The sequence below is a fragment of the Bombus flavifrons genome, chromosome 14, assembly GCF_040668555.2.
Source record: "Bombus flavifrons isolate JBK064 chromosome 14, iyBomFlav1_principal, whole genome shotgun sequence".
Lineage (NCBI taxonomy): Eukaryota > Metazoa > Arthropoda > Insecta > Hymenoptera > Apidae > Bombus > Bombus flavifrons.
In genome coordinates this window covers 9,820,204-9,845,508 of record NC_138455.1, presented here as the reverse complement: position 1 = coordinate 9,845,508, position 25,305 = coordinate 9,820,204, and the positions used below count along the sequence as shown (strand labels likewise).

At 35.1% G+C, this 25,305-nt stretch overlaps 3 protein-coding genes across 4 annotated transcripts in view; all 3 read right to left on the bottom strand.

The window, feature by feature from the left end:
• LOC138187071 (uncharacterized) overlaps nt 1-1,409 on the bottom strand; it is a 55,447-nt gene extending 54,038 nt beyond the window's left edge. Inside the window, exons 1-2 of the mRNA XM_069127539.1 lie at nt 1,153-1,409; nt 8-125 (exon numbers count right to left, since the gene is read on the bottom strand). Of these exons, the coding sequence (XP_068983640.1) occupies nt 8-125; nt 1,153-1,170 (136 nt within the window). The 5' untranslated portion in view covers nt 1,171-1,409. The remainder of the gene's footprint in view (nt 1-7; nt 126-1,152) is intronic.
• A 6,176-nt stretch (nt 1,410-7,585) lies between these two features.
• Nucleotides 7,586-13,950, bottom strand: PPO (phenoloxidase subunit A3). The gene is made up of 9 exons (XM_069127021.1): nt 13,616-13,950; nt 13,047-13,239; nt 12,382-12,605; nt 11,952-12,154; nt 9,984-10,401; nt 9,513-9,641; nt 9,065-9,389; nt 8,580-8,809; nt 7,586-8,150 (listed from the first exon to the last, which is right to left on the bottom strand). The coding sequence occupies exons 1-9, from the start codon at nt 13,724-13,726 to the stop codon at nt 7,905-7,907; spliced, it is 2,079 nt and encodes a 692-aa protein (XP_068983122.1). The 5' UTR covers nt 13,727-13,950; the 3' UTR covers nt 7,586-7,904.
• A 1,540-nt stretch (nt 13,951-15,490) lies between these two features.
• LOC138186828 (enhancer of split mgamma protein) lies at nt 15,491-24,982 on the bottom strand. 2 transcript variants are annotated; one of them, XM_069127051.1, is made up of 5 exons: nt 24,297-24,982; nt 23,625-23,729; nt 23,282-23,371; nt 17,480-17,755; nt 15,491-16,802 (listed from the first exon to the last, which is right to left on the bottom strand). In XM_069127051.1, the coding sequence occupies exons 2-5, from the start codon at nt 23,676-23,678 to the stop codon at nt 16,443-16,445; spliced, it is 780 nt and encodes a 259-aa protein (XP_068983152.1). In that variant the 5' UTR covers nt 23,679-23,729; nt 24,297-24,982; the 3' UTR covers nt 15,491-16,442. The 2 variants fall into 2 exon arrangements, with proteins under 2 accessions (XP_068983152.1, XP_068983153.1); XM_069127052.1 differs by lacking the exon at nt 24,297-24,982 and adding an exon at nt 24,052-24,276.
• Between the last annotated feature and the right edge of the window lie 323 nt (nt 24,983-25,305).

The following is a 25,305-nucleotide window of genomic DNA, read 5'->3' as shown; positions in this document are numbered from 1 at the left end:
AACTAACCGCAAGTACATGCCAACCATTGCTGCTGGTATTTTGAGTTGCACAACCTACGAGCTGTTTCTTGTAGTGATAAACCGACACGATCCAAACCACTGCCCCCAGGCAATATCCTGGGAACCTGGAAAACAGATACCTTTATTAAGAATAGAAATCATAATTATATTCTAATTAGATAGTCTAATCATACTTTTGAGCGAATATAAATACCAAACCGCGGAAAAGATATTAATAAGAATTTTAATATTAATATCTTTTCAAAGGAATTAAAAAATATTCTTTCTCCTATCTTAATAGAAATTCAATTTATGGTATTTCTATGAACAGCATTAAAATATGCTTGATGTTATTTGATGTTATTATAGATAGAAAATGTACTTGAGTTCTTCACTGACGCTTGCTAAAGGTTATGTGCTTTTGAATATTATAATATAATATTTAAATATTGTGCTTTTGAAAACCTTCTTCTAAAAGCATTTCCTTTGATTGTCCTCCAAATCAATGATCATTTGAACGGTTTTTATATGTTTCTTAAATATCTTTTGTAATTAATAAAATATATTAACATGTCGTATAGATAATACCGAAGAACCGTTTGAACTTTCGAGTATGATTCGATATTTATAAGACATAACAGTTTTAGGCTTTGAACTTTATGTTTTGTTTGGTCGTAACCGTTTAAATCAGGCTGAAAGATTCAAAATTTTAAATTGTCACGATCGGTTATGACACAAGGTCCAAGACTTAAGATTATTGTGACTTTTAAATATCGAATCATATTCGAAGGTCCAGATAGTTCTTTGGTATTATCGACACGATATGTTAATACATTTCATTATGTGCCAAAACTTTAAATCGAGACGTAGGAATCAAAATTTTGAAGTTTTGGTAATACTTGCAAGTTTTATAAATCTTGATGAACCTTCAATACAATTGTAGATTCGAAATTAATACTAATTGCTATGTATTCGTATCTCTATTTGGAAATAGAAGAATGATAGTTAAATTCGCTGAAAATAGGTATCTCATACAGACGCTTTTTGTTATATCCTCTTTGAATTAGAATTTAGGATTTGTTACTCCGCGATATTTAACTTCTAGCTGTTTATTTCAAAAATATTTATCATGTAATCATATTAAATGCTTACCATCCTACGCTGGAACATGCTACCAGAAATAAGTACTTGCTCACAATAATATAATTACGATATATTTTCAATATTTCAATTTGTAGAATCCAGTTTACACATAATTATTTAAAAACTGCACGAAAGATCATTGGGAATTATCTATCGCAAAAGATGAACAACACTAAGAAATCTTTACACTGAATCTCGCGATTTACGGATTTCGTATTGATTTGTAGGATTTACACGATTGCCACAACCATACTGGGTACTTCTGAGGATACTTCCCCTTTACATTAAGTCGACATTATATATACATAAACACTTCTAACTCTCCTTGTTACAAGTTTAAATGTAACGAATTAATTTTCAAATATTCTGACATAGGAACAATAATATTTTTGTACTTATTATATCTAGGAAATATCCTAATTGTAATGTTAGAACAGTCGAATGCCAACTATTATATGATACATATTTCTTATAATATAAAAATTAAAATGAGCAATAATAATTGCACAGCTTCGATTATTATTTATTTTTGTTCCATTTGCTACATCGGCTACGTTGCGATCATAATCCAGCATTTGATTTATCTTTAATTTCTTGAAGTATAGCCTCTTTTATCGCGGCAATTCTTTTTCTCTTTGCTTTCCCTCTATTTCGACGTTTCCTACTGAAACTGTCGTATTTTCTACGATCTCTCACGCGTCGAAACATTTTTTCGTTTGTAACTTTCTCTGTAGGGAAACGCTTAGCAGAAATCATTTTCCCTCCTTGCATCTGCATCATCGTACACTGAGTACACTTACGTCGTATCTATAATTTCTGCGAATGTGTACAGTATTGCTCGATTCCTGGTGCACTTGCGCCAATTATATCGAATAAGATTGCGTTCAGGCTCACGACGCAAAGAATCATCGGACTCTTGTATACATTGGCTATGAGATATTGGATTTGCAACTAAGTGATTGCGGATTTTGTTATTAGGTGGTGTTGACAAAATCCGCAATCACTTAGTTGCCAACCCAATATTATCCGGCTGCGATAACAGTCGTTCGTTTGCCTCTTGCTTTCCTCGGAAATCAAAGCGGAAAGTGTTAAATGCAACTAAAATAGAAAACTGATTCATGGAATCAACTGATTCACTCACGTACTTACACATGTACGCGTGTAATTCAAATTCAATCAGACGTGAGCACTTCTGACATCGTTTCGATTGCAAGTGTTTAAAAATTGCGTTTTTATTACTTGGATGATAATCGCGGTGCGTGTACGCAATTTTTATGGACGTAACTTTTGTGGGCGTCATTTTTACGGACATAGCTTTTATGGATACGCGTAGTACGCGCGAACTTATTCGTATATGTTAAAATCGTTTAAGTATCAGCCATATTTAGATATCTTACTAATATAACTGTAGCAAAACACCAGTTATTTAAAAACTGATAATTTTTTTCTCGTTTAATTCAGATTTGTGCAAAAAGTTACATTGTGGGTCTCCAGTCATGCATACTTTGGGAAGAGTTTTTTTTCTTTTCTTTTCAATTATTATATTCCGACAGAATCAAAGCATCGATAAATTTAAATGAACGAGAACGTACCCGTAATTCATTTCACGCCGCATTTAAATCGTCTACGTTCTGTTTGCCTAATGAAATTTCATCTTAGTATCGAATGTATTACACTCGGTTACATTATATCAAAGCAGGTCGGTCTATTACTGGGATGATGAAAATACGCAATAACAGTTCTGATACGATCAATCGTTCGAATAACAACCTGTTGTATATACATCACAAAACGAATCACTGGCGAAATAACAAATGAATTTAAAAAAGAAAAAAGAAAGAAACAATTACGCGATATGATGCACTATGCATCGTAATACTTGGTTGTACATAATAATGCACGTTTATACATAGGAACACACGATTATACTTAGTAATACACAATTATACATAGGGATGCATAATAAATTATACAACAGATGCATAAGTTGGCGACCGGTAACATTTTACATGCTCGCCGTGTGCAGCATGTAAACGCATACACGCACGCGCTTTGTATTCGCGCGTAGCCTCGTACTCGATAACATAACCTAATCAAACTGCAAAATAATGATTTCACATGAAAAAGCAATAGCCAACGACCAAACAGAAACGTATATTCATTTATACTCACAAATAAATCCGTAGTTCCTGTCATGACACTTTTAATCTCTCACAAAAGATACCATAATGTACCGAGTCGTTTTCACGATGTAGGTACATAATTAATGTTGACCGACTCGTTTCACTCATCTTCACTCATTTCACTTGTCCTACAATCGCACATGCTTCCGTGGCAGTCGTTCATAAATCGTAATAAACACGCGAATGATAGCGATATGCATTCTCTCCACTAACTCTGTTTTCTTTGCTTTTCCACTTTTACTTGACTTGCCAATGTTACGTTACCATTCGTTCTCCCACTACGAATCACGTTTATAAATACCTCAGTCACCGAAGTTGTCTCTCGTTAACTCAGACGATGTGTTCGCCGGATGAAAAGGGTGTAAACTTTCTGCGACCACGAAGTTTCGGTACTTGGTGTTACGTTGGGAAATGTGTTGCGGTCATTTCTAATTGCCCGGTGCTTATCTAGCGACTGCTATTAATTGCTACTTCGTATCGCTGATACATGTAACGAACGGGGAGATATCCCAGTAATAAGTTTAGACATACTCCTGATGATATTACGTTTGAATGTTTCAAAGCACAATGTTTAATCCTTAATTGATAACGAAACGAGGATACTAGGGATACGAGAGAAATTTCAATTAGAAACGGTATTTTAGAGAGAGGAGTTTTATTTTTGTATTATGTGTATTTGACATTCTCTTACCGATGAACGAGCGTCTTGAAAAACATATAATACTCTACCATTTAGGAAAATAACTATAATTGTAATGCGGTTGGAAATTTGTGCATAGTGTCATTGGTTAATGATAATAATCCCAACCAGCTGACTCGGTTAGCCAGGACTGTCGATGAGTTTGTCAAACCACTGTCACGATATGACGATCGCTTTACTTTGCCAATATAAACATACGTATACCTATATAACCTACGAACAAAATGCAACTTAGATACTATGCGAAGATTACAGGAGCTCTTAATCGAGCCATCAGTTCTTATAATATCGTTATCGTGTTATTATTTTACATTTAGGCAACCAAAAAGCCTCTTCTTCTCGATTCCTTCATCGTTCAGCAATGTATCGATGTATACGTATAGCATTTTTTTTTTTTTTTTTTGTATCGTGTAGTTTGAAGTAAAGAAAGGTTCTCTTTCATCTCGGTCGTACAATATTTTCCTTCTATCGTATTTTTCGCATAAAATAACGAGTCGTGTCCGTACTATATAATAATAATAATAATAAATACTAATAATAATAGTAATAAAAATACTAATAATATCTTTCGCAGTCTTATATTTACGTTCACGATGTATTGTGAGCGCATTGTCGAAACAATCGTAAAATATACGAAATCGTTTGTTTGTAAATAAAAAGTTTGAAGAGGTGTTAGATACGTGGACTTTTAAATAGATTAGATTAAAATAAGATACACACGAAGAGTATGTACTTACTTGCATAATAGAAAACACTTGAAAACAATGTTGCTTTTACTATTCTCTTGATTTACTGCTATCACTGTCACCAATAATTTTAGCTAGTTAACAATTTGTTTTTATTTAGTTAACAATTCCAGTTAACAATGTGTTTTGTCAAATTACTATTTCACGTGACATCTTACGATCATATCGTACATATCAGAGTTTGATACGTTATTTATTATCATGTATTATCGTTAACGTCACCTTTATTACAGTCTTCTTTTATATTACATTATACGTAATTACGTGTTTTATAAGTCGAAAGTTAATTTTCACTTTCACGTATGAATTACCGATGTTACAATTAAAGAACATGCTATTTTCTCGAATGATATAACCTTATCTTTTGCGCGGTTTAATTCTGATAAGTAAAGCTATTTTTACCAACCATTGTTTCTAAAGGCAGAATATCTAGTCCAACTTGTAGTTTTAAGTTGTAGAGGCATACAGTTATAAGACGAGTGAATAATATTTTTGAAGACAGCAGGCTTTCCACTTTTTAACGTATGATTTAATTTTCTTAATATACGTATCACAGCTATTCCACGGTTGATCTTCTGTTTACACAAAGTAGATTAATATTATATTAATTTACATTTAAAAATGAAATACGTAACTAAATTTATAATATCAAATTGTAGAAAATATAATATCTGAACTATTTTATGCATTTCCACTATGTTATTAGCAAACATAGTCGCAATTCTGCAAATAAATTTACGTACTGATACTTTGCACGATGTTGTTCATCGATTATCTAATTATGGAACAAAATCTTCTTTATCTGTTATCGGTATCATCATCCGTCACCGATAATATTATTTCTTTATCAACAGAGCGATGAAAATTGGAAAGAAATCTTTTATTTACGTATGTAAATACGTGCATACTTTCAAATCTAATCCATACACTTCTTTTTTACTAAATGTATTTAAATAATTTTATCGATTTTTCCCATCGAATATACTAACACGTGCGAAAATAGGAATAGGTTCAATAAAGCTTTCAATATTATAATATGTAGAATTTCAAAAATTAAATAGCAAATGTTGAATTTAAATATCGTGCTGTTTTACAACGAAATAAGATTTAAAGATAAAGATAGCATCGAAAGGATCGATTGTAAAATCTATGTTTATTGAACATTTTTCGCTCTTCTCGACGAATGCTACAAAACCCAATAATTCCAATTTTAGATTCAATTTCTCTAACACTTCGTACAATTCTAAATCCATTTGAAAATCCATTCTAAATTCAGCCCAGTAAAATAACCACATTGATAACACCAGTTTTAAATTTTCCAACACTGCGTACCACGAGACTCGATTTTTTCGTCCGAGGAAAACAAATTCGTACGTTTTAAGTTTAAGGTGTTCGCGAAACTTGCGTTTCCCGCTGACGACTGTAACTATTTATTCTACTGTTCGTAATCAGCTTTATTGGAGCGAGAACAAGCGCTCGTGCCCAATTGGCCTTAATCGGATTATCGTTAATTGCAGAGCCGGTACACATTAAAGCCTGACAGTCTAACTCTAATCACACGTTCAGCAAACATTGCTAAACGATTCAGATTACATCTCAATTGGTACAGCTAAATGCAAATTGACTGTCTGCTATGCGTTTTCTATTCGTATCAAAATTTCGAATCACAACTCTGCGATTGTTCGGTAAAAAATTCTGATTTGAATTTACGGACTATGTATAATAGTTAGCTCATACGCCTTGGCACAAATTGGAGATTGTGACAGTGTCTGTAATGTCTGACGCGTTGAATGACTCCACGGCAGCAGTTAAGGGTTAAGAAAACATTTTCTATACGAGGTAAACGCTGAAGTTATTCTTTCATTTTATACGTTGAATTTTACGCCGCGGCAGTAGGTAGTTTGAATAATTTCATTTGATTGTTTTATAATTTTGGTGAACTATAGTTGATGAACACCGCTCGTATCGTATATTGTTCTTAAAGTATGACAATATATGGAATAGAAGTAAGAAGTTTCTCGAATACGATTTGGTACGAAATTTCAGACAAAATTTCATACAATGGCAATTTATCAATTATTTTTGTAAAACATTTACTTACAGTGAATTCATTCCGCTTCGTTTTAACCAGTCTCTGCATTTATACTATTCGATGAAGCACAGAACGGTTTAGTTCAGGTAAGAATTGTTGTTAATTAGTCTACCTACTCGTAGTATACCTGCCTGGAAAGTATAGCGTGGTCGTAAAGTCTATCGGTAACTGAAATTTACAAGCTTCGACACGTGTACACAATTTGTGCCATTTTTGAGATCGTAAAGATTTTAATTACCAATTATAAAGATTTAATTTACCAAGGTGCAAGTAAAAGCTTTTGACGTTTTAAAATAGTTGCAAGTAAATTAATGTGCAATTTTTCTTTACGAAGTGACGAAAGTACAATGATCGATAATTTTCTATTGAAAGTTTCGCGATCTTTTGATTTTGCAAGCTAGTATATGTTTCGTTTAATAATACCTTTCATTTTCACTGTATATGACACACATTAGCAGAGTGTCAGATTCGAGAATGTAATATAACTATTTTTTAATGACAGATGATACAGGTAATTAAAATCAACGAAACTTGTCTACATGTTTTTAAATACTTCTTTTTTTTTGCCTTTTATTTTTGCATCTTACACGTTACATTTGGTGTTTTATAATATAAAAGTACAACTAAAATAGTAAAAAGTAAAAAGTAAAGTTAGTCATCGATCGTTCATCGACATTAATTTTCGTTCGAAAGTAATTTTCGCCAAACCTTCAAATCCTTTCTCGGTAGACGAAACAAACATAATAGTTTTTAATTTCTTCTATTATAAAATTATTCTATTGATTCAAACAACCTGTGCAAATTACAATTTGTTTGCATACTTTTATTATAAATGACTCGGTTAAAAGAAAAGAGCTGTTGTTTGAAGAAATTACCAACAACGAGAGAAGAAATACTATTTTACTTGCTTCGCAATACCAAATAGAAGGAAGAGCTAAATAGTAAAAAATAAACAGTTCAACCTTTAAACAATTGCCATTCCACGTTTCCGTCGGTATAATCAACACAACGGTACAATTACTATCCATAAACACTCACGATTATGTAAAAGCTAAGTTATTGCTTGTGCTTCCGAATCTAGACCTAGGTACGACCGTGTCGGAAAATCGAATTGTTACTTCAGTTACCGCCATGTTTCCGGTGAGGAACTGAGCTAAATTTTCAACGCCTGGACGTGGTTGACGATCGAATGGATATCCCATGGCACGTGCATCAGGATACTTCTTGTCTCTCAATCCGCAGTAACTCACAGCTTCCTTGCAATTACTTGGCTCATCTTGTTGGACCTGCGCGATTATAGCAACACAAACGATTATAGTTACGATTAATTTTATTTTCGTTATTTATAATTCTAATGCCACAGTCCTGTTTGCGCGATAATTTATTCAACTGTGAATTCTTCTGCAAACTTATATCTCTGTAGATACGCACTCAAGGAGAATAAAGGATAGAATGGAACATAGAATTATGCAACTACAAGGCGCTTGAAAATTTCAGTAGAATTTTACGAATCGCGATTAGATCGTAGATTTCTACGCGTCTCTATGGAATTTGAAGGTGGGAAAATGCACGGAATGCGCGTAATGTGCGCATCTACGTGGAATATCGAAAGTACCATACTCGTAATAATATTTAATGGGGGAAACAATTTTCTGTTTACTTAGACGTTTCATTTTTTCAATTATCTTTATAAAATAACGACAAGCAGTACTCACAGCGTCATCCTTATAATCGGACACCATAACGAACAGTTCCATGGGGAAACCTTCCTTGCTGCCTTTTGGTACAAGCATGTGATGCGGCCACCCGCATCCACAGAAATTAAACTGCTGCAAAGAACTACCTCCTCCTGGCCTTTCACTCAAATTGCGGAACGTTCGTTCGAATGGTATGGTCACAGCTGATTCCGTTGACTTGCGTTCAATTACATTCTGTCCAGGACGAACTGCGATCAAATGTACGAAGAAATGTTATTGTAACATTTCAACGATAGATTGGAAAATTACGTTATGCGTAGACTGAGCTAACGAACCGTATCTCGATTATAAGATTATGACAAATTGGAATAAAGATCAGCAGAATATTTTCAAAAACCTGTATCTGATATCGAGGAAACTGAGGCAAAATTTGAAGGTATTGGAACGATTGGAAGCAGATAAAATGAGAATAAAAGTAAAGTTGAGGATATACAGCAACGTACGTATAGTAGTGAATTTGTCCATTTCGATCATGAAATTCTTCTGCTGCCTGAAGGTGAACGGTAGGCCACGCTCATCCTCCTTTGGACCTATGAAGATGCGAACAGTGCCGTTTAGTACTCCCTTGTTGCGATTATTAACAACAATCTTGTACGTGAAGTCAGCGTGATTCAAGTGAGTGAATCTAGCGAGCACGGCGCCACGCGGAGTGAAATCGAGTCCACGCGACAAATCTACATCGCTCTTGGTCCAAAATGTGTTGAGAACGTTCTGTTGTCGATCGGTCATCACTTTGACATCCGCTATTTCCACACCTGGGAAGTCCAACTGTAAAGAAGGAAAAATATATTGGATGTATCGTTGCGAGCATAAGTTGGCCTTCGTTCGAACAAAAAGAAGCAGTAAGTCATGGTTTTTAATTATACGATGAATATGAGTATTATTTCATACCTGTTGCACAGTATATTGAGGCAATGTGTTTTTATGTTCCTGGAAAACATCGTCGACGAAGGCGTGCCATCTGTAAAACACGGGGTCCCTCATAGCGGTAGCCGAATCACCCATAACGCCGAAAGTCTCCTAAGAAGAGAAGAGAAGAGAAAATAGCAATGCAAATCTTTATTTACCCTCTCAAAGAACGAAGAAAAAAGAAATGAAGATGAACCACGGAAGATTGTCTATATGATACGCACAATACAAAAATTATTGCGCTTCGTCTTATTCCTGCGATAAGTTTTCTGCTGACCGTGAAACACTCGCATCGATTCCTTCTCTACAAGGTAGAGCTAGCTCGCATAATTTTAATCAACGCGATAGAAATATTGCAAATATTATGAAACTCGAGCTATGATTTTATTTAACGAGTCGCTAATAACCAATTATAATGGTTGAGAAAGGAATTATTGGCCTAAACGTGCTTACCAAATACCGATGATCCGGATCATGGATGTAAGAAATGGCGACATGACCAAAGTTATGAAGATCGCCGTAAAGGTTCTGATTTGGAGACAGAACGCTAGCCTCCATGATGTTTCCAAGCACGTTGATCCCGTCTTTCTCGGTCAATGGAATTCTTTCGCCCCTCGCATTAATTACAGATCCCGTGTGAATCGCCTCGTAGATACGATCGCGCCATCTTTCCAGATCCTGGATGTCGAAGTCTAGTTCATCAACCTGTCGATTAATGTCACGAAGTATAGCACCGCTGTGCCGAGCTGGCCACGTTCGACTTGCAACCAAAGAATCTAATTTCGGGAAATAAGCTTCCGGAATGGGTTCGTGCCAATTAAGCAGTCGCTTCACTCGTCCAAGCCGATTGCACAGGCGTTCGCAATTGTATCTGAAAAAATGTTATGTTTATTATCTATCAACGACGAATTTAACTCTTCTACGTTCTCTCGGTAATTTCTGGTCTAATTAATTTTTTTCTGACGTTAAAAAATTCCTTCAGTTTGAACTAAATATGAAGCAAGTTTTATTGGCAAATCGGTGTTACGATTTTGCGTTAGGCTTCTCTTTGAAACGCTGCGAATTGTCGTTCGCTGAGATAAGAGCGAGATTGACGCACGAAATTTGGCGGACCATAGCAACTTTGCTGGTACAGTGGCTCATGGAGATGACGGAAAATCTGAGTAATGTCCTTTTCATATTTGATTGCACACGGATATAAAAATATACAGGGTGGTTGGTAACTGGTGGTACAAGCGGAAAGGGAGTGATTCTACGCGAAAAAAGAAGTGGAAAATATAGAATAAAAATTTTTCGTTTGAGGCTTTGTTTTCGAGAAAATCGACTTTGAATTTTCGCTCGGTACGCGTACACTTTACCACGTCTCGTTATAACGCATCTCACTGTAGATCGTTGTCTCGATGGGAAAAATTAGAAAAAAAAAAAAATTTTATTCTATATTTTCGACTTCTTTTTTCGCGTAGAATCGCCCCCTTTCCGCTTGTACCACCAGTTTTCAACCACCCTGTATATCTATTATAATATACAAAAGGAAATAGAGACGAAAGAGAACGAAAGACGATGCGATGAAACGCGAAGTTCTTTTTTACTAACGTTGTTTGCAGCAATTTAGTGAAAACAAAATAGAGCGTGGACAAAAATGATTCAGTGTAACCATGTAAAATGCGAAAATACACTCGTGCATGGAAAATTAATCAGGTTAAATTAAATTCAATATCGTGGTTCATATCGGGTAGTGTCATTATTGACAAAATCCGCGATCGCTTAGTTGCCAACCCAATACGTACAGTAAGTACATTTTCTCATTGGAAATGTTTTTATCTTAAGTAACAATGTTCGCAGCTTCGATACACTAAGTTTTTACCTTCCCAACGATAAATCATTTTATGAGAATGCATGAAAATACAATCGCATCGGTTACATCATTACAATTGTTAGATATAATTGGAGGATGTAACGCTACGTCAGTATGAACGGAAGTGTTATAGGCTGTAATTACGAATAAGAACATTGAGTTAACAATAAAAAGTTGCTACTTTTAGATTTTTTAAATGCGAGAAATAAAACACGCTATCCTTTGTAATTCTTTTGTAAAGAGCTAATGTTGCTTGTTGATCTTCCACACTACACGTAGGTGCACACGTAACTTCTAAATTGTATAATCTCGTTAGAAAGCAACACTTTAAACGACACGGTCAAAATTAACGAGAAACTTGAAAAGTAGTAGCAAAATCAAACATTAAATGATCCTTTTGTCTAAACATAACACTGATACTAATATTTGTAAACTCGTAGCCTAGAAATGAAAAAATACATTTAACTTTTTATTTAGTGTATATTTCTAAATACACTTATGTGAGATTTAATAAACCTCGATTCAGACTTCACAGGTTTTATGTAAAGAAAAAAGAATGCATTTACCTCGCCATGATTTGTTCGTGCATGTAGTAAAACAGTTCTCCGCGTCGATCCTTGTTGACAATGCGCATATCACCTTCAAACGGGTATACCAAGTGCCAGTGCCAATGATGAAGATTGATTCCAATATCTTCTCTCCAATAAGCGACGCGATGTTCATCATCCAGATCCGATGCTGTGTAATCTCTTGGAATTTCGATTGGAACCTACGCGTGAGAAAAACACTTAGTTAGAGTAATAAAATAAAAAAAGTAAATAATATTGGATTTATTTACTGTTACGGAAACTCTCAGAAAAGTCAGGAAAGAGTGAAAAATGAGGATGATTTTACTTTGACGTCCAAACAGTTATTTGCAATTGCTCGTTAAAATCATGTCAGTTATCGAATGTAATCATTTGACGAATCTGCAAATTACAAAATGCTTTCACGTACCCTGGCACCTTCGGGTACCAAATTAGCTTCCTCTTTAGCCCTGCTAAATATCGAACTGTCCATGTACTTGTCCGGAAATACTTCGGTCAATGGAGGTACTGGGAGATCCTTCGTGTCAGGACGATGAAGTATCGCGACTGATAACGCGTAAATGAACATGTTTGGATTTACACGATCTCGACAATAAACCGCAACCGACAGAAAGTCGTCGTACGTCCGCATACCTGCGACATAAGATGTAAAACTAGGAACAAATATCGACAATATTAGCAACTAATTTTCATTAGCTAACATTTTCTCTGATAATGAATTTCGAACGTAAATTTCGAATTGTAAATTTTGAATGGGAATTTTGCAGTTTAATTAACAATGGAAATTAGACGAGTGTCAATTATATTGAATGAACTACGTTTCTTTATAATATTTTCTCTTTTTGGGCTGTACGCACCGATTTGCGAATTTTTCGCGGATAGTTGTCATCTTTCCAAAAGTTATAATTGCATTTTAGCGAATAAACAGTTTCGCAATGGATAGATCGCACTTTAAATTTCGTTGTAAAGAAGAATTATTAGTATAATTAACGAAATACACGACTCTTGAATTTTATTTGAAAAATTATACGCAAGAAAATAAGAAACTATAGAAATGAAGAAACAGTGGCATACCCATGAAAATGTCAATTAACCGGGTAGCTATTCTTCGATGCGCTGGAATAAACAGCGAAAATGGCTGGTGACGTCCAAGTTGCATCGGGATAGTAAGATCGGGAAGAGTAATCTGCTTCACTTGAAGTTTCGAATCTGTATCCTCGCCGAACCGATTGAACACTTGGGTAGCAACAGGTTGATACCTGTCCGGCTGTGTAGATGATTGGAAACGTATAAAATCGTGAAAAGTAAATTCTACGAGTTATTTATAATTTAAGCTATCTGAGGCGATATTTTTCGAAATGTACGTATCAAGGAAAGATAATAGGAAATGTCATTCAAATCAAATTTTTTCGTTATAAGAATAGAAATGTAACCATTGGTGGATTTTGATGGTATTTTACCTCGTTATTCTAGTCTATAAAATTCATATGTATGATCATTGTGACATCGTTGTCACGAGATTTATTTGAGACACAGGAACAAACTAATAATCGGATATTTGCCAATCACGCGAATAAGATATTATCATTTATTGTTTGGATAATTTAAAAATAACGGATAATCCGATGAAAAGTAGTACTTACCAAATAAGCGGCTGGAATATCAAAGGCGACTTTGTCTTCGCCTTTAGGTACGTAAACTGGTTCGGAAGGTCGGTCAAATAGATACAAAATACCGGATTTATCAGTCGACATTTTGACTAGTAATTGTAGGATTGAATAATGGTGAGAAAAACGAAACAAACGCAACTGATGGCAATTTTACGCGCCGCGCGTTAATCAATATACGTTTTCTATGAATTTGTCGTGTGACAAGTATTTAACGAAATGGTCAAACACGTGGAAAACTTGGATTATTATGGACGATCGAATAGAGAAAAAGTAGAGGGAAAATGTCACGACTCGAACGACTGACGCCTCTGTGCTAGAAACTGTTGATGATTGCAGTCACTTGTAGCTTTATATAGAAGCTCGAGAGGATACGATGGTTTCGTTAAAAACCGCAAGATTTCCCACACAGATCTGTACTGTTCAGTGATAGATATTAATACGCTGTTGCTCTTGACCATAGAAATCCTGTTTTTCCTGTTTTTGAAGGAAATGGACTGCGATTAGTCTTAGACGTTTACAACTAGATTACGAATATTTCTTTTATATTTCGTTGCAATCATATTTCAAATATATATTATACGAACGCGATAACAAATTAATATAGTATCGTAGATGCAAATAGCAACGATACGATGCGTTTGATTTGAGTCTTGTTGAAGCAAAAATGGTAGATAGTTGCGATGATAGTTTGTTACGAAATTTATTTCATCGAATAAAAGACACTTTCAATGTTGCAAGAAAGACTTTCATCAAACGTTGAACTATAATTTAATATTCTCAGACCTGTGGAATTTCTTAACGATAAAAGCACACAATTGGATCGAAGTGAATCGAAAAGCGCTATAGGATTATATAAATATATATTTCTGATATCTTTTATTCACAGGATGATTTTGTTTTATTTTATTGCCTCTATCATTTCGTGCAGGAAGACCATTTTTTATGGACATTTTATTGATGTAAATAGCAACGATACGATGCGTTTGATTTGAGTCTTGTTGAAGCAAAAATGGTAGATAGTTGCGATGATAGTTTGTTACGAAATTTATTTCATCGAATAAAAGACACTTTCAATGTTGCAAGAAAGACTTTCATCAAACGTTGAACTATAATTTAATATTCTCAGACCTGTGGAATTTCTTAACGATAAAAGCACACAATTGGATCGAAGTGAATCGAAAAGCGCTATAGGATTATATAAATATATATTTCTGATATCTTTTATTCACAGGATGATTTTGTTTTATTTTATTGCCTCTATCATTTCGTGCAGGAAGACCACTTTTTATGGACATTTTATTGTTACATAATAACATAGATACTATTATAGTTATTACCTAAGAGTAGGAATATTTAACATGTGATATATAAATTACATTAAAGCCAAGTAACAAAAAGATTTATCACAATTGTACGTTAAAATTTCTGTTTAAAGGTGCACGTCAGCCTTGAAACATGTTCTTGCGAAATATTAATTAGTCGTTACTCGTAATTGAAAGACAAGAGTATCTAATAGCAGATAATTAATGAATATAATATTAAAAGACCTATCTATAAATGGAAACATAAATATATTACCTATTTCTTAAATACAATGATATTATTATAACGGTAATTATTTTTTGATAAATCTGTGTACTTCGTAAATATTTCTACCTTGAACTTTCTTAAACATTAAAAGAGTCATTATAATTATATGTTATTTATCACAATGTGCATACGTACGTGTTTTAAACACGTTATATCTGTCAGATCGAAAAGGTATAAAATAAAAATTAGAAATTTTTTATCGTTCACGAATTAATAAAAATAGTAATGCTTACAAATATTTGTAGATTATGTTTTAAAAAATATGAAGAGTAATATTGAAGAGTATGCAATTAATTATTTTCCTTATTTAGGATACATTTTTTCTAATGTCCTTGTAAATGTTTCTTGTAAAAGATAGTCTTGAATAATAGGAAAATTAATTTATCTGTTTATAAATCACTATCGTGTGCATTGCAAATTATATTCTAAACAATGAGATCGACTATTCGTAACGATACAATGTTTCGCGTCCATAAATACGATAAAAACTGAAGTAAATATATTTTTAATATATTAATATCAGAAATAAATTATACAAACTAATATTAATTTATCAGTGTAATAAAAGATTCGTGACATACTAGTAAACAACGTAACAGTACAGATAATGTAGTAAAGATGAATAAGAAGTAATATTAAAGTATGTCTCGAGCAAACAAGATTCAACATAGAACAATTAATATATTTACTCGCTAAAAAGCTAAATTACCTTGTTAAACTACCTCATAACATTGATAACACAAGAAATACCTTAGTCTCTAAATAAATTCTTAAACGCGTTAAATAGTTACAAAATATATACATATCTCTTGTAAATTTTCATTTTGGCTCTGCTTGGAGTATGTTGTTGATATTCACTATAGTTTTGTATATGTATAACTGTATCACTCATAATCTCAAAACATCGAAAGTAATGAAATTCGTATAAAATTGATCGGTCGGAATAAAATAACGTAAAATTGTTTACGATTTTCAATCAACTTCTTAATTATTAACGCCAACCACATACTGAAACAAAGCCAAGTCATTTCCCGGTTTTCCAACAACCTAAACAGCAAGTTGTTAATTAAGTAAAACTGTACTAATACTAGTGTAAATATAAACTTAACAAACATCTTTTAAAGCTATATTAATGACGCACCCTGGAACTTTATATTTACATAACATTAATATAAATTAAGAGAACTGTTAACGTATAGTTTTATTAAAACTACCAAGGCCGCCACATAGGATCAGCTTCGTCAACGCGTTCCACGTCAATTTCTTCGTCATCTTCGACCTTCACTTCCGTTTTAACTCTCTTCGCCGCTCGTTCTTCCGTGAAGTCTTTCGCGTGAGAATAGCATCTCGTATTCAATTTTTCCTTATTTTCCAAGGTCACCGTGGTGTCGCATTCAGGTGAAATATTCAAGGCGATTCTTTCGTGTATCACTCCACGACACGCCATTGCGATTTGATTGGAAGACGTTACTTGGACGTTCTCTCTAGCGGAATTTGTAATCAAAGGTGCCAGTATATCAGCAGTGAGATCCAGACTTGCCAAAGTTTGGGTTAACATGCTCGTTTTCAGCTGTTGCAAACATTAAAAGTAACGTGATAAATTAGTTTACAAAACTGCAAAGACTATAAGTGATTTTCGATTTTTCGTTTACAAAATTGACGAAATTATGAAAGAACGTGGCAAGATATTTTTCTCGAACAAAATATACGAGATCAACGACGAAGAATGAAATGCGATCTATCGGATTGGCAATTAAGTTAGCTTAGTTGCCAATTCAATACAAACAAACGACATGTATTTTTAAAATATAATTGAAAATAATTTCAATTTTAGAAAATTAAATTGATAGCACATCTTTTTATGTTCCTGTTGATACGGTTGAACGGAACTGTATATACGTCTGTGACACTTAGATGGTGTAAGATTTTCGACATCGGAAAAGTAGAATATGTCGACGAAATTTGACGCGAAAAAGAAGCGAAATAAACGTGTTACAGCTGACACGATTTTTCGGAATAATCTTAATCACAGGGAAATTACATAGAGTGACAAGTTACAAAGCTGGCCGATCGTGCAATTTCATCCGATCGGCAGGCAAAGTAACACGCACACGTGGAAAAAAAATTGAAACAGGACACGCGATGGTGTCAATCTCGGTGAAAAGAACGATGAATTATCCGGTGATGTTCACGGGTCTGGCCACTTTCGCCTTATTGTCTTCCGATCATCGATGATGAGATAATTACCGTCGAATTCGTTTGCCGGCTCTTTTGAAGGCCAGCTGCGAGGTGTCTCGCTAACCTTTCCGCGCCTTCACCTGGAACCGCAGAGAGAAATCTGTACGCCTCAGCTGCGCAATGCCCGAAACCGGACAGCCATCGGCTTTCGGCCGATGCCTCTTCGTTCTTCGTAATCGTGCCCGACAATCCAGAAGATCGCGAGCCCTGTAGCCTTTGTAAATGGCGCACCGTCAGCTCCAGAATGTCCGCTTTCTCCAACTTGCTGATGTCCTCCCCCTCCGTCTGCAATTAATAAATCCTTTCAGGTTCCGTTTGAGCCGTATACCGGCCGAGCTAAGCTCATGAACGTTCTTTTGATTATGAAGAAATACGATACAGTGGATACAGTCCACTTAGTGGGACGAAATTTTAATTAGCGTCTGGTTGAATGAACTTTAGGATCGTCTTTGGAGGTAATTCACCAATTAACGATATTAATAAATTGACAAGTTAAGAGTTCACATATAATAGGATAATGTACGTGTAATATCCTTCTCGTTTCGATATTTTACAATTTCATTCGACTGGATAAAAATCGAGGGAATATCGCAACACGAATATTGAATATTATAGGATCGTCCAGTTGAATTGCGAATTGTGTTTCTCCGCTCGCCTTTCGCTATAATTTACCGATTAATGGCGTTAATTTTTGGTAAATTGGCAAGTTAAGAGTTCACATATAATAGGATAATGTACGTGTAATATCCTTCTCGTTTCGATATTTTACAATTTCATTCGACTGGATAAAGATCAAGGGAATATTGCAACACGGTAGGATCGTCCAGTTGAATTGCGAATTGTGTTTTTCGGCTCGCCTTTCGCTATAATTTACCGATTAATGGCGTTAATTTTTGGTAAATTGGCAAGTTAAGAGTTCACATATAATAGGATAATGTACGTGTAATATCCTTCTCGTTTCGATATTTTACAATTTCATTCGACTGGATAAAAATCGAGGGAATATCGCAACACGAATATTGAATATTATAGGATCGTCCAGTTGAATTGCGAATTGTGTTTCTCCGCTCGCCTTCCGCTATAATTTACCGATTAATGGCGTTAATTTTTGGTAAATTGGCAAGTTAAGAATTCACATATAATAGGATAATGTACGTGTAATGTCCTTCTCGTTTCGATATTTTACAATTTCATTCGACTGGATGAAAATCGAGGGAATATCGCAACACGAATATTGAATATTATAGGATCGTCCAGTTGAATTGCGAATTGTGTTTTTCGGCTCGCCTTTCGCTATAATTTACCGATTAATGGCGTTAAGTTTTGGTAAATTGACAAGTTAAGAGTCGATAAGTTAATACTTTTTATTTTACCGCTGTGCAAATTTATTCGACTTTTGCCAAGTTGGGTAATATAGAAGTAGGTGCAATACAGTGGAATTGCGTTTATTGGAACGAAATTTTAATTGACATCCTATTAAACGAATTTTACGATCATTTTCGGTAATAATTTATCAATTAATAATATAATATACGATATTAAATTGACCAGTCTGCGGAATTTCATCTGGCTTTCTCTGCGCAATTACGAAACTGATTAAATTAAAGAAACGATCAGTTTTACAGTATCCGAAATAGAAATCGTTTCGAGTATATTCAATGAAACGGTTGATGCTCGGAATAAATCTCGATCGGAGTAATAAACATTTGAAAGTTAGTACAAGATTTCAGGTATCCGTAAGATATAATTATGCAGGTAGCAGGAAGAATTTTGCTTGAAATTTATTAACGATATGTGAAGTGAATTAACAAGGTAGAGGAAACGGTACCGTGAACACAGTGAATGAAAATCGAAGCAGCAATTTTTGCTTTCTCATTTATTATCCGATATACCTGTTCTTTCCATGATGAATCTTCCATTTGCCGTTCGAACCATCATCATCCATCATCGTCCGAAGAAGATTACCAAAAGTGCTGATATTATTACAGAGAAGATCCTTAAACGTTCCGATTGTGGGACCACGTTGATTTCGAAGAACGAACGCTTTATATCAACAGTGTCTCGTGGAAGCTAAACGAAGCGATTATCTTCCAAGAGATTTAATGACAACGTTTACGATCGACAAGAAAGTTCCCACGAGGTAGATTTTAAATCATCGAATTACCTTCTCACCGATGAATAATTTTCCATAGAAAAAGATAAAAAGAGAATTTTACTCGAAGAGTAAAGAAAAACGTAACGAGAAAAGAAATTGTTCGTTCGATTCAATTATATGCGATAATACGACCAAACGCTTGTTTCTCTTCCTTCCACTGTCATTCGATACGCATCGAGAACTTGAAAGAATTTTCATTCAACTCTATCCCGGTTTGTTTAGTGGTATTTTCTAAATTATTCTAGTTCCACAGCCTTTTCCCAGACTTTTGCCGCTCCAAAGAGTCTTTGATAGACTGGCGAAGATATAATCCATTATCAGAAACGGCCAGCTATCTCACGATCGAATGTAAAAAGCCACGTGTATTTGTTTAACGCGATCATTCCGACAGAAGAACCGAGACGAATTTGAATTTCAATGGCGTAACGTAGGCGTCTGAGCGTGGAGAGTTCACGCTTCGTGATTCGGTGGAACGATGAAGGAATCTGATTGCCCTGGCGATATCATCTTTAAATAATATCAACTACGACAAACCGATAAGCTTCTGAACTTTCGTGTCAGCGATGCAGATGAAATTGTAACCGGCTCGTGTTAATCGACAAATAAACTTTGGAAATACGTTCGAAATAAATCAGATCTTGGTGATCGTATGTTTAAGAAAGAGCTCTAATTACGCGAACAGGTTCTGTGAAATGAATTTACTTGGAAAGCAAGAGGAAAACTGTGAGAAATTCTTTTTGAAAATGCTGCGATTATATACGTATACGGAGAATTAAGTGATTTCTTCTGCAGCTAAATGATTATATTAAGATTACAAAATCACAAAGGCTCGCGAGGCAGAAATATGCGATTGTTTTATAAAAAGAAGTTTCGCAAAAAATTCCCCTCTTTAAAGAATATCGTGTAATGGTAAAGATGGGAATCCGTGTGAAAGTTACTGGATGCTTGTACAGATGGCGGAAGACTACGACAGTACCTACACTGCCGCTGCATTTGAAATTATTCACCGTAGGTAGACAATCTTAATTCATTCGACGAATTTCCATATTTATATTTCTATAATTTACGAGCGTCTTCTTTCATTTTCAACTTCCATATTTCTTTATGCGAATTTCGTTACTATATCGTTTCGATTTATTTTTCTTTTCTTTTTCCCTTCAAGCTTGATATTCTTCCTCTATACCAAGGTTTATTTAATTCTACCTATTTATTTAATTCTTCTTCGGTTTTCAATGGCTTCAAATTATCAGCCTTACGGCCGTACATAATCTTCGCTGAACGAAACGCCACTACGCTTGAACGTTCATATCGCTTCGTTATAAAAGGACCATAATAGCCTTGCAATTAACTATTTTTCGTCTAAAATGAAAAATGCTAAAATTAATTGGACGAAAGTTTTATAAGGTACTGCTGAATTCAAAAAGTAACTGTCTCGCATAGAAACTGCGTGGATGTATCCCCACCGTATAATTAGCTATCATTAAATCGCTAAACCTTGGCGTGATCTCGATATTTGCTATTCCATGAGCGATTCTGTTGGAACCAGCGTAAAATGCCGAGTAATTTTCATCCGCGATAAAAATGTAATCAACTTGGCAAATGTAGAGGAATGTTGTGTTTTCGTACGATTCCGATAACAGCTTGATACGATTACAAAATTGCAATCTGTAGGTTTGCGCGGGTTTTTAAGCAAACTTGTTGCACCGGTATTACCACTTCGTAAAACGACGTTTTATTTTTCTATAAATTTACCGTCGCAATTCTAACGTCGCGTCGATTCCACACGAAAATCGGATAAACCGAAGCGAAGAGGACTCTCGGTGTATCTTAGACAAAATTGTCGTGCGCCAACTGTCATAAGGACGTTAAATTTGTAGCTGTTCATTTCAGAGAGATGGATCGTCGGCATCTGAAAAGCAAATTTTTCAGGAAATCGATTTGAAGCGGAGAGAAGAAAGAAAAATATAGCGGAAAAAATGCTTTTCTTCCGTTTGCGAGACTTTGTAATGAAATATTGTTTGCGTATATCATTTACTATTAGAGAAGGATTAGAGCAATTTTTAAATCGCAACATTGTCCTTCGCGCGTGTGTGTAACACGACGATGAAAGGTAAATTTCTTCAGAACGTTTGAAAGTAGAGCTTGAAATAGGAAACTATTATAAATAAACTTCTCTTCTTTTATAATTTATATAATAATTTTCACCTATCGAGAATCTAATAAAATATCGTTTATCGTTTATAATTAAAATATTTTCTTCACATGCTTCTTATCGATGGGAAACAAATTCTTCCTCAGCTCTCGTTTATTCATTTACTCGTCAAAATACGAATTCGCAGAAAACTCCACGCTCTACATACGACAGATTTCCTCTGACCATCTTAAAAAGGGGACAACAAACTGAAGAATCTCTATTGAATTCAGCAATTTCACGGTAATATATAGAGACAAAGAGAGAGAGAGAGAGAGAGAGGGAGGGAGAAAGAGAGCACACTCTATGACTATTCATAGGAAAGAAAAAAAAAAGGTGATTAATCATTTCACACGGCGCTTATCTAGGAAACAGGTTAATACAATGGCATCTCTCCATCTTCATCGACGATAGTCAGCTCTGCGAGTTCCGCTATCTGCTACAAGACATCGCAATTACGCCACGTATTAAATGTAATGAACACAGTCGAAGCGTTAACTACTGGTTTCATAATTACGGGTAAGTCGCGTGTTTACTTGACACCGCGAGGCGAACGAGCGAGCGAGCAAGCGAGCGAGCAGTTCCCACGGTCTAGGAATATTTAAGCACCAAATCGATTGCACGCGTAGTTGCGGCTTGAGAATGCATTTCCTGCTGCGAGCGACTCGTGAAATTACAGAGGGGAAACGTGGTATCGCGAGCACGGCCAGTAAGTCGAGCAAGAAACCGTGGCTTCCTTCCAAAGGTTTCTCCCGCTACGATGATGAGGAAAAAAGCATAGCACGTGCTCGTTGGACCAATGTACTGCGTTCAGAGCCGATCAGATGCCTGTCCAATGGTTTTACTGATATTTACATCACACTTCTGCCATTGCTTCTGCAAATCACCAGGCTTTCTCGTGATATCGTGCAATGTTCACGTAAACCACGTTCATAGGTTGTAAGTTATTTTAGAAGGAAGATTTTTAGCCAACGTAAGAAGTCAATGGAATTCATAGACTTTTTCCAAAATCGTAGAAACTTGTTGATCGTAATTCCGTACGAGTCTACGTGAGTTTCTCCTGAAGATATTTTTTCTTTTTTTTTTTTTTTGAGAAAACTCGAATCATGCTGTCGATGAAATTTTATAGATTATCATTCAGTGGCACCTATGTTAGGTTTTCTTACGCGATATAGACAATTTGGTAGCAAAACAGATGAAATTTTACGAGTTACAAATTATAAGATCGTTTGTTTATGGAAGTTTTGTTATCGTTGTGTGATGTGTTGTTAAAAAGAGTTTGGATAAGAGAAATACCAGTCTTTAAAGTTCCAGTATTTTGTGAAAAATGGGAGAGTTCTTCTTGGAAGCTCTGGCAGAATTGTTTATAACGAAACAGTTTTTCAACTGAATATTTCTACGTAAATTTCATTCGTAAATACGGTAATAAAATAAAAGTAAATGTAGGAAAATCACAGATACGTACCTCTAAAGTATCTATCATAAGGTTTTTCAACTCGTCCAGGCATTTGTTTATTCGTGCACGTCGTTTTCTTTCCAACAGAGGTTTCGTTATCTGATTTAAATAAAAGAACGATATTAATTAAACTTTAACAGCGAGGAAAGTTTAGATAGCCATTTTTAAAGCATTTTTAAAGCAAGCGTGTGAAAGGCACTATAATAACATTAAATAAATTATTAAACATCTTTTACGAATAAAATCTCTAATTGTTCTACGAAGCAGAAGACGTAGAAATTTTTGTCGTGGTATTAGAGCGGCGTAAAACAAAAATTGTTCTCGCCCTTCCATTTTTATTTATCTTACTCACTTTTTTGTATCGATAGGTCTTGGAAACCGGATGAGGGTATTCGCATGACATCATTGCACGAGCTGCTCTATCTCTTTAGACTTGACAAACACAAGTACTTCGCACCTGATTGGCAAAGAAATTTATGTATCTTGAAATATAAATATTTAATGAACGCGTAGCAAATAATGAAAGTCCAAGAAACAAACACAATCTTGGCGATACTTATACTTTTTAACTTTCCTTAAATGGCAACTTCTAGATATCTTATTTTTCCAATTAATACAAACTTAAACGTTTTCATGGCAAAATTAATATTGCCTTTTATCGAAATAGAAATAAGAATTACGTAAAATTGTCGTCGCAACACGTTGATTATAAATCGCAGATTTATAATTCTAATATCGATAAATATTTTCTAATAAAATTGACAATTTGTAACAGACACCTTGCCACGTAATTGGTCGCTTTAGTGATCGAAAGTTGCCACTCTGTCTCACAGTAACTACACTTATTTTCAGGTCCAAACTTAGCAATCGAAATTCTTTAAATCCTATTTAAAAAAAGAGAAGAAAAAACAAAAACAAAAGCAAAAATGAGAAAATGAAAAAATATTACAGTACACATAATAATCACTCGGTGCGAATAATATTGACACTTTCCTTCTTATCTTTAACAAGACAATTGGCTTACCTTTTATTTATAATACACTTCCAATATCATAAATCCAGCGAAGCAAGAAACGTCGTCGACAACAGCGGTACACGCCTAAGTCTAATTAAACTGTTCGAACCATCGAAGCCTTGTCGATATTTTGCACGCACGTGAACGTCAGAAACGCGACACTGAATCGTGATAAATAGAGAGTGAAATTCACTGACACTAGAAGCGAACGCACCGCGTGCAGTCTCTAGAGAAACTGACTCTCCGCTGCCATTCAAGCAGCCGCTACCCTCACCAACTTGGAACCCTCTGCAGAAGCTACTTCTCAGCCAGAAGGTCGCTCTAAATGCTTTGATTGTGTTGCACCTACACCTTGACGCACGATGGGCGTCCCGACGCTCTTGGAACTTGTTTGGATCTCGATTCGATCATCGGCGTGGATGTTGCGCGCCTTTAACCAAGCATTGCGCAGAAGAAAGAGACTGTAGATCAGTTAGGGTTATTTCGATCCGTAAACCAATTAAGAAAATTGTCATTACGCGTGTAGCGGCACATGAGTCAACGAAAGATTCGAATCGGCAGAGACTCGCGTTGTTGTGCCTTGGAATACCAACGTTGTTTTGGTTCGTTTCGTTCGAAGGTAAACAAACTCCGGGCAAAACGTTATCGTCGTTGTTTGTAATCTTCAACTGGACTTACATTTGAACTTTTTGTAGTACCACCGACCGATATAAATAAACGAACATACTGTCTAGGACAATGATTATAGCGAGTCATAGAATCGAATAGCGAGCGTATAGTTGAAGAGTAGCATTGAGCGATGATAAAGTGACTTTAATATAAATAACTGACAATTACGAATTCCTCGCTCGTCTGTTTAATAAACAAAGCAACACGTATAACAAATCACCTCGTATAGTTGACAGAAGATCGACGAAAGTTCTCTTCGACGAGTCTAATTATTCGCAAGCTCTTGATCTTTTAAGGGAGACACGCGCTTTACCGTGTTTTAAATAAAATAGTACAGGAGATTATGTCG

What these genes read in the sequence shown, in the direction of transcription:
- PPO (XM_069127021.1), bottom strand. Translation starts at nt 13,726, where the DNA reads ATGTCGACTGATAAATCCGGTATTTTGTATCTATTTGACCGACCTTCC. An exon ending in GGACAAATTCACTACTATAC is followed by an intron (nt 8,810 to 9,064) that starts GTACGTTGCTGT and finishes ATTTGATCGCAG; the next exon opens with TTCGTCCTGGACAGAATGTA. An exon ending in CCGATTATAAGGATGACGCT is followed by an intron (nt 8,151 to 8,579) that starts GTGAGTACTGCT and finishes ATAATCGCGCAG; the next exon opens with GTCCAACAAGATGAGCCAAG.
- LOC138186828 (XM_069127051.1), bottom strand. Translation starts at nt 23,678, where the DNA reads ATGATGTCATGCGAATACCCTCATCCGGTTTCCAAGACCTATCGATAC. An exon ending in TTATGATAGATACTTTAGAG is followed by an intron (nt 17,756 to 23,281) that starts GTACGTATCTGT and finishes TATTAATTGCAG; the next exon opens with ACGGAGGGGGAGGACATCAG. An exon ending in GCCGGCAAACGAATTCGACG is followed by an intron (nt 16,803 to 17,479) that starts GTAATTATCTCA and finishes TGTTTGCAACAG; the next exon opens with CTGAAAACGAGCATGTTAAC.